The sequence below is a fragment of the Macrotis lagotis genome, chromosome 6, assembly GCF_037893015.1.
Source record: "Macrotis lagotis isolate mMagLag1 chromosome 6, bilby.v1.9.chrom.fasta, whole genome shotgun sequence".
Taxonomy (NCBI): domain Eukaryota; kingdom Metazoa; phylum Chordata; class Mammalia; order Peramelemorphia; family Peramelidae; genus Macrotis; species Macrotis lagotis.
The window spans coordinates 164014164-164030589 of NC_133663.1; the positions used below are offsets into that span (position 1 = coordinate 164014164).

The window sequence follows — 16426 nt, forward strand, 5'->3', positions numbered from 1 at the left end:
AAAATACAATACAATATAGACAGTGTTAATTTACAGTTTTCTAAGTCAATATGGTGTCAAAGATCCATTATCTTGGACTTTTCTTTCTGCCTTTTTTTTAAAACTTCTTTGGAGTATGGAATGAATGAACCGAAGCTTATTCTATATGTTTAATACTCATAAATAAAAATGAAGGAAATATTTCCTCTGAGAAAGAATGAAAGATGAATCTAAAGTTTTGAAGGATCTTTATAACATAGGGACATATTTAAAGGCTTTGGGAGTCAAATTGTTCATATTATCCTACAAAAAAAGGAAAGAAAAGAAAAATAGCTAAAAACATACAGTACAAAATATTAATTACAAATGAAATCAAAAAATTCTATAATAGTAAACAAAAAAGGAAAATATCTAAGATAACTTGACAGAAAAATTGTTTAAAAAATTTAAGCAAGAATTAACACTAGTTAAAAAAATTAAAAGAATATAAAAGCACTTATAAAAATTAAACAGAAGAGAAACTAAAGCTAGAATTAAAATATGCCTTCAGAAAGATTGAGAAAAAATAAAAATATCACTATATAATAATATAATAAAATAGTTCTATATGGGAAAAGTAAAAAAGAGATTTTATTGGCAAGGCATAAATTTGAGAAAAATCAATTCACTGTCTTCTTGGCCAAGTCCAGCAAATCACTTCATGCTTCCTTGTAAACTATATGCTGGGCCCTCTCAACTCCTGCTCAACAAATCACACCAACTTCCCTCTTTCCAAACACCATTCTAGATTTACTTCATGGACTGAGCCTTTCTAGACTAATTTTGCCTGGCTCTGGTCCCTCCATAAATACTTATATAAAGTCATTATTGGTCATCTTTCTATTGGATGAAAATTAAAGGAAAACAGAGTAGACTATATATCAAATTGGAATCAATATTAAAAATCTGAATTTTTTTTTTGAAAGGGGGGAAACAGAAAAGACAGATCATCAGATGACCGGGACATGGGATACTGAAGAAAGACCTATTTTATACTACCTCAGAAAGAACCTTGAAATATACATGTACATATGAAAAAAAGAAAACAGATCAGTCATATTTTGTTTGATAATGAAACCAGAACACATACTTTCATGGCAGAATAACTTTGTGTTTTGGTTTACATTTCTACTAGTATCTGTCTTTTCTCTCTCAATCAAATGATGAGGCTCTCAAAGGTAGGAATGATATCCTAATCCCTGAATAGGCACTTGTTAAATACTGACTGATTGAATTAAGGCTTAGTTAAACAAGGATGGTTGTATGAAAGAAGAATGTAAAGAAAATGAAGTCAAAAGTATCATCTGTTAGTACTATAACATATAAAGATCTTTAAGTCAATTTCTCTTGTCTTAAAAAGAATTTACCAAGCTCTCCAGTGAAAAAACACCATTTCACAGCCAGATAAAAATCTAGCCAATACCAAACTTATTTTAAAAATACAATTTCAGGGGGCAGCTAGGTGGCACAGTGGATAGAGCACAGGCCCTGGAGCCAGGAGTACCTGAGTTCAAATCTGGCCTCAGAAACTAAGTAATTACCTAGCTGTGTGGCCTTGGGCACCCCATTGCCTTATTAAAAAAAAAATACATTTTCTAAAGAGAAAGTGATTTGATACCTTAAGATATTTTACAAGATCATTCCCTAAGGCTTGCGCTCCAGATTCTGTTTTCTGGCAGTACTGAAAAAAATTATGTAAGTGCTGATCCTAAGAGAGAAGAAAAAAAAATTCATCAAGGTAATGAAATATTTAGAAGTAAGTCAAAATATTTAGCTGAACAGCACAATTGTTTTACTTTTAATTAGAAATGCCCGATGCTAAGAGAAAAGCAATTACATTTTTTTATATTTTTAGGAAGAGAAACATTTCCATCCATTTTATCCATAATACTTTATAACATTGTGAAAGATAAATGAAAACAACCACAAGAACATTAAATTGCTTTAAGCTATCTCAAAAAACAGGGAAGTTATTTATTTGTACATTTTATTTCTATCCACACTTATTCAAAACTGATGATTTAAAACCAGTAACGCACTTTTTAAAATTTTGCTCTAATAAAAGAACAAATAAATATAAGCTTAATGCAGAGTGCTTATAGAGTAATGAGCAGGATTTTGTCTTCTAGAAGAACACATGACTTTAGCTACACAGTTCTTCTATTCATTTTATAGGAATATCATTTACCTGAGTATACACAGTAGAAACTAGATGGGTCGAAACTCTCAACAGTGGCTTGCCTCCATCCACCCATTTAATTTCCGGTCCATGATGCTAAATGAATATGGAAAGCACAAAGAATCAACATGACTCAGTTCCCTCATTTATACTAAATCACAGTTCTAGTAGGGAAGAGAATATAATGATAAAAATAGAGTTTTAGATCTGAAGAGGATCTTCAAAAGTTTCCAGGTCAGTGACTCACTCAAAATGGGAATAAAAACAAAACTTAAGTCTGATCTCAAGTACGGTATTCATTCTACTTTTTTCCAAATCCCTCCTGTAATTAGCCTATTAATTGGCAATGTCATTTTAATTCTGGGCTGATAATAAATATAGTCTCCACACTATTTATAACTTAATTATAATTTAGTATAGTGGAGAAGACTGAATAAGTATGTCTGCCCCTGCAAATTTATCCATTTGAATAATTACAAATTTATTTAAAATCTATAATTTAAATTTCTTTGTTTTTAAACTACAATAACAATAATAATTGACATTTATATAGTAACCATGTTTGAAAGCATTTAATATATATTATCTCAGTTGAATCTGAAAATAACACTATGAGATGGTAGTAAAGGTTACTGCTATTCCCATTTTATAGATAGGAAAAATAAGGTCCATAGAAGTCCAGTATCTTGTCCATACTTAAAATAATTGGTAAGTGTTTGAAGTAGGATCTAAATCCAGATTTTGCTGATTCTAAATTCAACATTGTAATTATTCTACCACAGCTGCATCCTTGAAAAAAATGTCATTTACCTTCAAGTTAGGGATATTAGGAAGTACCAGAGAGTGCCAATTAGCTATGGCCAAATGCAAAAAACAACAACAACAATAAAAAAAAACCCTCAAAGAACGATTCAAAAATAGTTGAAATTGGGGTGGCTAGGTGGCGCAGTGGAGGGGTGCCTAGGTGGCACAGTGGACAGAGCACCAGCCTTGGAGTCAGGAGTACCTGGGTTCAAATCCAACCTCAGACACTTAATAATTACCTAGCTGTATGGCCTTGGGCAAGCCACGTAACCCCATTGCCTTGAAAAAAATCTAAAAAAAAAAAGGGGGGGGCGGCTAGGTGGCGTAGTGGATAAAGCACCGGCCTTGGAGTCCTGGGTTCAAATCAGGTCTCAGATACTTAATAATTACCTAGCTGTGTGGCCTTGGGCAAGCCACTTAATCCCGTTTGCCTTGCAAAAATCTTAAAAAAAAAAGATACAAAAATAGTTGAAATAATTCACACCTTTAGAGGTCTATTAGCATTATGAATGGAGACTTTTAGGATATGGGGGAAAGGATATTAAAAGGATTTGTGAAATATTCAAGTTTTTCTGAATTAGAAGAGCAAAGAAAGACATAGACAGAAGTTTCTTCATACTACTTATATGAAGTCAGGGACAAAAATCTTAATAATAGTAAATGGTTCTAAATAGCTCTCTGCTTTTGGGGATGGTCCTTTTGCAAAGAGAGATCACTTTATATACCATGAAGAGACAAAGACTGAGTGAGACAGATATCTCTTTTCCTGCAACGGCTCCTCTGGGACAGCTACCCTAAAACATTCCAAGAGAGATGCTGGCCTAGCCCCAGAGATCATATTCACATTATCAGCATTGTCTGCTTCTTCTTCCACCCTCCTGTAATATGAATAATTGAAAATGAAATGCTGCTCCCTCCTGTCTCAAACACTGTGTGGTCTTTGACATGCTCTGATGAAACACAGACAAAAAAAACCCCTCGGGATCTTATACCTTTCCCATTCCAAGCTCTTGGTAGCCAAGGTAGCCAGATGGAAGATTAGCTGATACAGGAATGTGCTGCTCACTGGTTACCACCCTTCCGTCTTTCAGGAGTGGAAGCCAAGAATATCCAACTAGAAGAAAAAGAGGAAAGGTCAGTCTCAAAGGAAAAGTTGTTATGCAAAAGTGTATACAAGGAAACTGACCTATAATGAATCCCTTTTGGAGTTGTTAAGTGATTACTACAGGCAGAGCACTGTGCCAGCACTTAAGAGATATACAAAGATTAAATAAGACAAAGTCTCTGCCCTCATGGAACTCACAATCTAGAGGGGGATCATCCTACACAGACACATAATTATAATAATAAAAATACAAGGTAAGTACATGAGCAAGGATAAACAAATAATAGGTGGGCTCAGATGGAGGGGGGGTATCCTTATCGACTATAGTGATCAAGGATGGTCATATTTATAGAGTTAGCATCTAAACTGGACTTTAAAGGACAGGTAAGATTTCAGCAAGCAGAGAGGGCAGAAGCATGCCAGATACAAAACATATATGGGCAAAGTTATGAAGGTCAAGCAGTCTAGGACTAGTATAGGGGAAGGCAGGCAGTTCAGATTGAGAATAATGAATGTACAAGGAGTAGTGTGAGATTAGTCTGGTAAAGGGGAGTATTATATGAAAGTAGAAAGGCCCTGAATGTCAGAGTAAGGAATTTAAAAAAAAAATCTTCCATTGATAGCAGAAAAGATTTATAAATTAGGATAGAATGCAGTTACCCCTGAAAAGGAATCAAAAAAGACATTTTAATAGGTGTTTTGTCCTTTTTTAAAAGTACATTTTGCAAGATATTAACAAAAGATCTAACTCTGCATACCACAAACATTAAAACATTATACCAAAAATTCTTTTTAGTTAGCATCAAAACAGTATCCAAATAAGACAACAAAAAACAATCTGAGAAGCAAACTTAGGATGACTAAAATGAGACACTGGCAGTCCAAACCTTGTGTTTCAACAACATCTTTCTTCTTCGTGCTTCCTTTACTGGAATTATCACAGCTGACATGGTAGAACGTGAACAACAGATGATGCTTTTCATGGAGTTGTGTGGGCAATTCTATTTTAATCTGAAAATGCAAGGAAGAGAATTTCAATGTTACTGATTACCCCCAAACAATTAACAAAAATTCCTGGCCAGAACAGAGGCACAACATGGATGTGACCCAAAGCACTGACATAATAGTTGTTCATTGCCTCCGTGTTTAATATTTCCATTCATAGACCTTGGTCCGGCATGAGAGAGAAGTAAATATTCCTTCAGCCCCCAAAGTAGAAACAAGTGGGGAGTTAACCAACAATCTTGGCTTAGAAAGATATGTACATAGTGCCTTCATAAATATTGCTTAATAAATGTTAACTGAATAATGAGTGGAAATGTACCATATTTGCTTCACCGTAGTCAAGGTTATGTCAAGGTATGGTGAAAAAGAACTTGGTGGCAATGTGGTTTTTAATAGAAGTGCTTTAATAATTTAATTCAGGGTACTTTTGATTACAATAATGAAAAGTAGTGAGGGCTAGTGGATAGTCTCAGAGACAGGAAGCCCTGGGCTTAAAAACCTTTAATAGGGAAGGAAATCTAACACTAAAATTTAAAGATCTGTTTTAGAAGGAGTTACCCCATGAGAGTTCTCTAAATCTGATCAAATAAACCATTTGCATATGTCCTCCAACCTGACCCAAACTGAGCAAAGTTCTGAGGTAAAGATAACTGACATACAAAGTGAAAAAATATAAGCATTTTAATTCAGTCACAGCACCTTGATCCTTGAAGATCATTTTTTTCCCAAGTGGGCAACAAAGAGAAATGACTAAAACTGGCTTAACCTATTTTATTTTTAAGAACATCCCTTACTTCATCATAGAGTTCTGGGTTTTGGTGATGATGTAAAACAGCAGCAGAAGAACTTCTAGTAAATACTGGCCCACCAGGTCTACCATAGATGCACTAAAAAAGAGTAGATAGGAAATTCATTTTGAAAAAGAGATTCAACATTTTAAAATCAAGATTTTAAGGCAGAGAGAATGGGAATAAAATTCAAAGCAGAAACATATTAAACAGTGACATAATCTTCTCAGTATTCATTCATTTTACTGTTTTTAATATGGGTAATATTATTAGTTAATAATATTAATTCTTGATGATGATATTGATTATCAAATTTATTATTTATCAAGTGACACAATCATTTTGTTGGTTCATATTGAATAAAGCTGATTAAGCAACCACAAAAGATACTCAATATTAGAGAAAGGGAAATAGTGAGTTACATATAAACTATTTTTTTAACTAGATAGCATTTATATAGTGTTTTTAAGGTTTGTAAAACAATTTATAAATACTATCTCATTTGATCCTTACAGCTATCCCAGAATGGCAGGGGAAGGGGAAGAGTTGCTCCTATTTTACAGATGAAGAAACTGAGGTAGACAGAAGTCAAATAATTTATCCAGGGTGTCACATAGCTAATAAATGTCTAAAAGTTGGATTTGAACTCAGGTCTAACTCCAAGTCTCATGCTCTATTCACAGTGCCTCTTAGTCATCTGTAAATGAGCTAAATTTGAAAATATCCATATGGGTATATGCATTTAAATATAAATACATATACAAACATATGTATTTATATTTTATTTGTATACATTTTCCCATGGAGGAACTTCTCCTATATGTATATCAAGTACATGTAATAATATATATTTTCTTCACATGGTTTCCTTGTCCACAAAATTGGATAGTAATTCTCCTCTAACAGACTCCATCATTCAAAAGCCTCTGATATTTTTCACATTTGCACTTGAATTCAGAAAACCTTGCTTCATTCATAACAGAACCTTCCCAACTCTATCCTATGTGTATCCTAGACAGCTGATAAGTTATATCATGCCATATAAATGATTAAAGGGTTTCAATGACAACTTTCATGCAAGGTGGGGGAAGGAAAGGGGATTTGATTGTGGAGGATGTGGGGGAATTATAAAAACCAAAAATTTCCTTATGTTGTGTTTTAAAAATAAAACTTCAGTATCTTGGAGTCAACCTTCTCAAAACTTCCTTTTCCCTAAGGCCTTGTTACCAGTGTACCCTTCGATCCCATTCCAGGTTTTTCTTGAATGAGTGGTGATGACACTACAAACTCCTCAAACTCTCCCTTATTTCTTCAGCACCACCATTTCCCTTCTTGCTTCAAGGAACCCTTTCCTGTCCCTAAGCCTATATAGGACAGAAAACTGGAAATGGAATCAGCAGAAAAAGGATTTAGATTTGAATCCTGCCTCTGAATTGACTAGGTGAATAAACCTGGGAAACCCATTTAGCCTATCTTGTTTTCTCATCTGAAAAAAAAGAGGATGATAATACTCACATTATCATAGTTCATAGGGTTGTTGTAAGGAAATAACTGGGGAATGGCTGAGCAAATTATGATAGATGAATATGATGAAAATATTATTACAAATGTTTATGGAAATATTTCTGTGGTTTTGTTAATATTTTATTTAATATTTATGTCTTGATGTTTATTGGTAAAAGTGGTCTGTGGAATTCTCTTTTTTCTGTTTTATCCTTTTCTTTTTAAAAAGAAACTTGTGGGGGGAACTATTATTAGAGTACATTATGAGATAAAGAATGCTAGATTTGGGATCTAAGGACTTGAATAGGAATTTCATCTCATCCATTTCCTTAGATGTGTGAAACAGGATTAGTCATATAACTTCCCTGGATCTCACATACTTTATCTGTAAAAACAAGATTGAATGAGCATTCAAATCCCTCCCATTTAAATTTAAATGAAAATTAAATAAATAAAATAATTAAAAATTAGATTAAAATAAAAACAAACCTTAAGAGGCTGAGAATCCTCTTCATCTGAATCTTTGAACTCAATACAAATTGCAATATTCCTGGCCTACAATAGAACAACAACAGCAATAAAAATACATGAAATCAGACATGGTGTGCATTAAGAAGAAAGACTATAAAGGCCCAAATCTGAAAAGTAACTTTGGAATCCACAGTGAGAATTCAGTGGTAGTACTATCTTTTCACTCACCTTTGCAAAAGACTTTTGACTGTCATATTTCAAGGACTTGGGATAAACATAAAGGTGATTATTGTAGATGGTGAAAGGCTGAGTGTGTTTTGGAATGCAAGGAACAAACTCCTCTACTTCAAACGTGACTAGAGTTTTGGTACTGTGTTCAAACTGTTTCGTGGGAATGTATGATGAATTAACATAATCTGAAAATATATTAAAAACAAACAAAATTGAAGTGAAAACCAAACTGACCAAAAATGTATCCAGTTATGATATAATGTGTACTTACTGGGAAAGTCTGAAGAAACGTTGTCAATTGTAATGTCTAGGTTTCCTAAAATAACTGGTAATTTGGCCATCTTCTCAGGTCTATAGAAGAGAATGAGAAAATACAAAATTTAAAAGATGAATTCCCAAGCTGACCCTTAAAAGAATACAAAAACACATAAAGAAAAGTATCAATTTAAGAATCAGAACGGTTCATCTACTTTTTCAATGACTGTGGAAAAAAAGGATAAAAGAATGATAAGTCTATTAAGATCTGGCACTATTAAAGAGATTGACAAGTGACTGACCAAGCATACCATAGCCCTTTAAACATGGCTATTTTTATTTTTACATTTTATACGAGACTTCCTAATATATATAACATACTTCCCCATTCATAAACCAAATTAATCAACAAGAATTTAGTAAGAAAATATGTCAGAAACCGTGCAAGTCAATTTGAATACAAAGACAAAAATGAAATAATCCTGTCCTGAAAGGAATTGTGTTCTTAGAGGAAAAACATGCATAGAAACAAATAGAAATAACATATATAGATAAAAGAAATGGTATGTGGATGTATGTATATATGTATATATATACACACATATATACACATATGAATTATATATGTGTATATGTGCATGTACATGATTATGAGGTATAAATATATACAATACATAAATATATGATAAATAAGCATATATATATATATATATATATATATATATATATATATATGAAATATAAGGTAATTCAAAGTAAATTCAAAGAGAAGATACTAGCAGCTAAGGTGATCAGGAAAGGCCTCATATAGAAAGTGATCCTTGATCTGAGTTTTTGAAAGAAACTATTCTAAAAATGCAGTGGGGGGGTGGTTTCAAGGTATGGGATAGGGGTGGGGTGGGGCTTGCATGTAAAGCTAAAGACAAAGAAGATGGGACATCATTTAGGAGGAACAGGTATGTTGTCTAAAAGCCAAACAAGTAATGGTATTTTCTTCACTAATTTACGCTGGAGCGAAGAGTTCAAGAAGGGGAGTAATAGGGTTATCTACTTGAAAAGATAGGATGCAGTCACATATGAAGGGTTTAAATGTCAAACAAGAGAGTTTCTGTCTGAGCCACTGAAGAACTTTTGATGAGTGACATCAGCAGACCTATGCTTTAGGATTCATTTGAATAACTGTGAGAAGGTTACAGTGGAAAGGGAAGAGAAATGAAGTAGGCTAAGCAATTAGGAAGCTCAGGCAATGGTTTAGTGGAGAACCGATGAAGTTCTAAATGAGGGAGGTGGCCATGGTAGTAGAAATTCTTCTGTCTCTCCCTCCAGTGTCAAGCATATCCTGATCTTTTACATTATTTAGAAATCTAATTTATTAGATGCAAGGATGACCAAAGGTCCCTCCAACTATGTAGACCCTGTGACAGGTATTTTGGTATTTTCCTTTAGATCCTGGGGTCTTTTCTGCTTTACTTCTGCATTTTTGGTTTTAATTTTTGTTTTAAATATATAATTGCCATTTCTAGAAATGAGGAATTACTGTAAGTGCTTTGAAACTATACAGTACTAAGTCATAAAATGTTAGTTTTTCATAACAGACAGAGAGATTTAGAGAAAGAATAACAATATTTCTAGGACAGCTTAAAAATTAACTTTCAGTTTATTTAGCTTCCTTTTATATTAAAAACATTTGAAAATGATCAATTTGGGACATATTTCTCAATTGTGTGGACCATCTCTTCAGGTCTGCTTTGTTAGACACAGGTTATGCAAAAGAGGCATGGTAGTATTTTGAATTCCTAGGCATTTCAAAAGCATTATAACAACAGCATAAAAGCATAAAGTAGTCTGACATCACCTAAGGAAATAAATTTCTGCCAGGATTGGTCCCATCTATCTCAATGGTAGGTACTGGGCACTCAAAAATACTGAGTCTACAAAATAAAATTACATCTTAACATAGCATTGTCTGAATCCAATTGTAATAAACGACCTCTCTGGGGCATACAAGATCTAAGTACAAGTAACAAAACTGTTTTTGCAGCTCTGAACCTGGGGTCACACAGATGTAGCTCTTTTCTAAGGAAAAATAACATTTCCTACACTTCCACTAACCACACATCCTGACTGACCCAACACAGAAGGGGAAAAGCAATTCTGAAACTATCCCCTATCCCACCATGCATGTTCTATATTTTTGTTCATTTGTTTTTTCAGCCTCTTTCTCTTCTTCTATTTCCTGTGTAGACCCATTGCTCAAGTGAGTAGCAAACTGGTTACTTGTTTTTTGTTTTTTTCTAAAAGCAGATTGCACAGCTGTCCTAAAAGGAAATACACTCTTTAGAAGCAATTTTTTTAAAAGGAGGGAAAATAGAAGAAACAAATTTAAGACACTTCAGTTAATTTGAGCCCATTTTTTTTTGTTTGAACTGGATCACTGAAAGAATGTATCAGAGAAGTTCATTATGCATACAATGTTCACAGATCTATAAAAATACAGATTGTGTTTTACATGCAAATACAGAGGTGTTCTTAGTTCTGCTATTCAATGTCATAGAATTAAGGTAAGTTAATATTTTATAGAAAAATTCTTTTGATGGAGACTATTGCTTAGGAGCTGTTAGGTTTTCTATAGGATAAAGATAAAGAAGGAACAGTTGGTAAGGATATGATGATAACATCACAAACCTATAAAGAACAAATTACAAAGATTTAGATCTAGCTAGGTAAATGTCAGTGATATTCTTCAGTGGGCAAGAAATTACTACTACAATGTGATGCCTGCAGGAATCTTTGTCCAGTCTCCCTAGATGCAAGTACTGTTCACCTAAGGTTATCTTCCAACAACTGTTACAGATATGTAACCTTTCATTCATTTATTTGATGGGATTAAGTAATTTGCCCAGGGACACACAGCTATTAAGTGTCAGAGGCTGGATTTGAACTTTTGCGTCCTGGGCTTTATCCACTGTGCCACATAACTGCCTTCCCTGACAGTTTAAGGCAAAACTATTTATGAAATGATGTCTCTCTAGTTTGATTGTAAACTCTTTGAGTAGAGAAGATATTCTTTTTTTCCTCAGATCCCAAATACTGATTGATTAATTTGACTGATTCATACCTATCCAACTCTCTTACTGGACTGTTATGAGAAAAGCACTTTATAAATCTTAAAGGTGCAAGAAAATCTGTGTCTGTACTATTTTTAACTTAGTATAAAAGTTCCCTAAGAGGTCTTCCCATCTCCAGTAGCTATCCCCTTTAATCCATTTAAAAGACCATTTCCAGAATAATTTTCTTCATACATGTATACAGTCATGCTATATTCCTCTGCTCAATATTCTTCAATATCTCTTTATTGCCCACAGGCTCTCTTGGCTGATATTTAAGGTCCCTCAGAATCTGGCACCACCTACCTATTTAAAAGAGAAAGCAAGGAGAATGAGAACGAGAGAGAGAGAGGAGAGAGAGAGAGAGAGAGAGAGAGAGAAATTTCATAGATAACTGACTAGTGTTAGTATTCTGCCTTACATTTCTTCTCGAGGTAGGAATAGTGTATAAATATGGATATACTAAAATGGAAAATAGGATCAAAATTGTAAAAGAATGTGGAGACAAGAGACAATCCTTTTCTATTTTTGTGCCAATTTCTCTTTAGATACCCCCATTCAACCATTAATGATATTTTCCCCTTCCCCTTCAAAACATGAAAATAAATATAACAGTTTCAACTCACTTCCGGAAGTCTGCTAGTAACTTAAGCATGTCTTCATTTGATAGCTTATTGCTGTCTTGTCTATAGAGTGCAGAAAATCTAGCATTTTTATCAAGGTTTCCAGATGAATCTTTAAACAATGTTCTGAAAAATCAAAACAATGAGTTCTCAATTAGCTTATGACAAGCCAAAACAAATATATCAATTGAACACTAGTTTCTAAATGAAGAGCCATTATTGCTCAACTAACTGTAACTAAGAAGAATTTAATTATGTGAGAACATGGTAGATTGATAGAGAAGGACCAATCGTAGTTTCATTTTTATAGGAAACCCCCAGGATGACAGTGAATGGTTTGTGCTTATAAAACAATGTGTAGTCGACTCCTTATGGTACGGATTACCACAATGGGGATTAGCTGCAGCTCTCCCTTAGCTAATACTCTAGTTTTCTGTTCAAGATACTGTTCCAATCAAAGTTCCCTTCACTCTTTCAGGCCCCATAAAATGCCAGTAGGACTTTTTCTGTTATATAACAATGGCCCATAAATGCATGTTTGCCAAGAGACATTCTCAAAGCCTTTCCTAAAACTAACAGATCACAGATTTAGTGCAGAAGGGAACTATAAAGACCATCTAGTCTAACTTCCAGGATGAGGAAATTGAGGCCTAAAAGGATTAAATGACTTGCCCAAAGTGACAAGGATATTAAATTGCTGTTGGTCAGTTGTTTCAGTTGTGTCCAACTCTTTCTGATCCCATTTGGGGCTTTCTTGCCAAAGATACTGGAATGGTTTGCCATTTCCTTCTCCTGCTCATTTGACAGAAGAGAAAAGTGAGGCAAATAGGGTTAAGTGAGTTAACCAGGATCACACAGTTAGTTAAGTATCTGAGGTCACACTTGAACTCAGATCTGCCTGATTCATAGCTAGCACTCTATCTACTGTGCCAGTAGAATCAAAATAAGAACTCAGGCCTTCTTTCTCCAAATCCCATGCCTAAACTTTGAACAGTGGAATCAGAAAACATTTTGAGTCAAATACAAGTACTCTAGAGAACTACATTTAGATAAAATGTTACTAAGGACAGTTAAGAGTTGGCCAGTGAAATATTTTATTGGTATTAACCTTACCTGGCCGCCCAAGCAAATGGCATCCTGTATTGTCCCAGTCTTTGGCATGCCTGCTTAGCATTTTTCAGCACCTTCTGGGCAACCTGCAGGAGAATAAAATAAAGTCAGGAGATAAGAAAATGGTAGCAGAACACAGGCTGTATCACAGACAAAGAGAGAAAGAACTATATCACAAAGGTGAATTGGAAGGACAGCAAATTGTGAAGATTTATCCTCTAAATCCTACAAATAGCTCTATCAACCTGAAAACAAATTCTTTATAAATGGCAGAATGTGGAAAGATTTATACACTCTGCAACAAGAGGACTTTTCTTTTAGACTTTTGTTTTTTGTTTTTTGCAAGGCAAATAGGGTTAAGTGGCTTGCCCAAGGCCACACAGCTAAGTAATTATTAAGTGTCTGAGACTGGATTTGAACTCAGAGACTCCTGACTCCAGGGCCAGTGCTCTATACACTGCACCACCTAGCCGCCCCAAGAGGTCTTTTCCAAAGGTTTCTCCAAAGGAAAAAATCCTGGAGTATGTTGGAGCCAGCTCAAACCAACTTGCAAGAGCTGATTTTTAAAATTTTAGAAGCAGCCATTTACACCTCAAAAATCAACAAACACTAAAATAAGGACTTGATTTATTGTTTTGTTGATTTTTTTTAGACTCACAGAATTGGAATGAAATGTTATAGAGGGTAGCCTCATTTTTTTTAATCAAGATGAGGGGTTGTATGCAAAACATTAAAAAAAGGAAAAATCAAAGAGCATTTATTAAATAAAAATTAAATTAAATAAGAATTAGAATTTTTTTTGGAATTATGTGTAGCACAGAGATCTATTTATACTATTTTTCAGCCAATCATTCCCATGGGGCTGCTTAATGCTTAAGCTTTTCTCTATAACATGTATTCACTGAAACCTTGGGAGTTATAAAGCTTTTCTCTGAATGGTAGCTTTAACCACAAGTTTCCATTCTTATCAGGTAAATGCTGTTGCTTGACTGCTACTTTACAATAAGATTTTTGGACCTTCAGGAAAGGTAGTGCACCATATACCAGGTACTGTTGCATTAGTGAAGTTCACATTCCATGGAAAGGAAAGAAAAAGAAAAATTCAAATGAGACATTTGTCAAACTCCGAAAACCTTTCAATGTAAAACTTAATTAAGGAAGATAACATCATTTTTATAGTTAATAGACATATGAGCAGCAGCATAGCTTAAGAGTGGACCTGGAGTCAGGAAGTCCTGGATTTGAGTCCTATTTCAGATATATATACTATGGATCATGCTGACATAACTTTTCACTGTCCCAAGGCAACTCTGTATGATACAGACAAATTGTTTGCCTGTATTGTTGGAAGGAATGCCTATACCAGAAATTCCAATAACAATGAAACCACAAGTGAAGAACCCCCCCCCCCCAAAAAAAAAGAACTCCTTTCTATAGAAGAGATGAGATTGCAAGTCTTCAAAAAAAAATGGACTTTTATTTAGGACTTGGACACAAATTCCATATTCTCCAGTAATGAGAATGTGTGTTTGATCTTTCACACTCATAGATTATTCATCAGAATATAAAAGACGGTATCATTCTGGGGTTTCACCTTTTTAAAAAGTCCCTCTATACTTTAATCAGCCAAAATGGTTTGTTACTAGAAATACTGTGCCTGAGGAAATAGCATCAAGGTGGGTAACCACAAGGACCAAGGCGTCTCCTAGTAAATACCTCAAATTTTAGTTGAATTCTTTACCTCCTGATGGCTGACAAGCTTCTTAAAGAATGCTCTGGTCACCTTTCCCAGCTGCTTCTTATCCAAATTAAATCAACATGACTAATATTTTTTCTTGTCTGGCAAACCAGGAGATCATATAATCTCTAGCCCAAGATAATAGACTGAATTTGGACACAGAAAGTACATTAGTATGGCAGTGAGGAGATCTGGCTCTTGGGACCACAGGCAAATCACAACCTTTCAGGGTCAAAGCATCTCCATCGAGAAATGAGGTTTTTAGGATTGTCATTTCTAAGATTCTATGATAAGCCTATAGGGAATTACCAAGCAAATGATCTATATGCAAATTATCTCTTACTTTTCAGTTACTGGTTTAAGCTACAGACTGCTTCTTCCTTACACCTATTATCAGGTTGTTGTTTAACCAGTCTGCAATGAAGCTATTCTAGGTCAGTGGCACCAGAAGCTAGGATGGGAAATCCTTTGACTTTCTTTCTCTTTGGGGGAACACACACCTGTTTTATTTCTCCTGGGACTCTATCTTATATTACTCACAACTCAGTTTTTTTTAAATCACAAATCTATTTCCAAGATGTATACAAATATTGTATTTTACAGGAAATTAGCATCTTTGGTCACACTAAGAAAATCACAGCAAATAGGAATAAGGAAGTAAGAGTCACATACCCTCACAAGACTAGATGTGGAATGTGGTGTCCAGTCTAGGAACTCCATTTTAGGTAGGACAATGTTAAGAACCACAGATCCCTGGCATAATTGACATATTAATGATACAGTGGAGGATGTTTGGGGAGGGCAGCCAGGATTATGTGAAATATGTGATTTCATGTGAAATATAAAAGTATCATTTAAAGATTATGGAAATATTTAGCCTGGGAAAAAGAGAGAAATTATAGCTTTCTGGAAAAGTCAGAGAAGCTGTCATATGTGCATGATTAGCATTGTTCTGTTTGGTCTCAGAAAGCAAAATTAGTAGAATGAACAAAAATAAAAATAGGAAGCTTTTATTAATGTCAGGTTTAAACATGCCCAACTATTAAAACAGAAACAGAAAGGAAGGAAGGAAGGAAGGAAGGAAGGAAGGAAGGAAGGAAGGAAGGAAGGAAGGAAGGAAGAGAGAGAGAGAGAGAGAAGAAAGAGAAAGAAAAGGAAGGCAGGAAGGGGAAATAGTTGCTTATTAAGTAATCATAACTCTGTGAACTCAAAAGGATCTCAGAGGTCATTTCAATCACCCCTTCATTTTACAGATGAGGAAACCGAGATCAAGAAGGTTAAGCCAAATCAAGACGCATTTCTTAAGCAACTACTATGTACTCTGTATACTCCATGTACATTCTGGTAGGAGTTGAAGGTCACAAAGTGATAAGCATCAGAGGTGGAATATGAAGGAATCCAGGCCCCATTTTTTTCCCTGTTGAAGGATGGATGATCATTTCACAGATGACTTCTATAGGGCATTGTTAAAATTTGACTTCAATTAGGT

The 16426-nt window shown here is 34.6% G+C and overlaps 1 protein-coding gene across 17 annotated transcripts in view; it reads right to left on the reverse strand.

Annotated features, from left to right (window-relative positions):
* Nucleotides 1-16426, reverse strand: part of DOCK9 (dedicator of cytokinesis 9) — a 390530-nt gene that overhangs the window by 109903 nt on the left and 264201 nt on the right. For all 17 annotated transcript variants that reach the window (XM_074191938.1, XM_074191947.1, XM_074191940.1 and 14 more), the window contains exons 14-23: nucleotides 13203-13285; nucleotides 12093-12215; nucleotides 8376-8455; nucleotides 8102-8289; nucleotides 7892-7957; nucleotides 5906-5998; nucleotides 4994-5117; nucleotides 3994-4115; nucleotides 2207-2293; nucleotides 1637-1726 (exon numbers count right to left, since the gene is read on the reverse strand). In XM_074191938.1, the coding sequence (XP_074048039.1) occupies nucleotides 1637-1726; nucleotides 2207-2293; nucleotides 3994-4115; nucleotides 4994-5117; nucleotides 5906-5998; nucleotides 7892-7957; nucleotides 8102-8289; nucleotides 8376-8455; nucleotides 12093-12215; nucleotides 13203-13285 (1056 nt within the window). The remainder of the gene's footprint in view (nucleotides 1-1636; nucleotides 1727-2206; nucleotides 2294-3993; nucleotides 4116-4993; nucleotides 5118-5905; nucleotides 5999-7891; nucleotides 7958-8101; nucleotides 8290-8375; nucleotides 8456-12092; nucleotides 12216-13202; nucleotides 13286-16426) is intronic.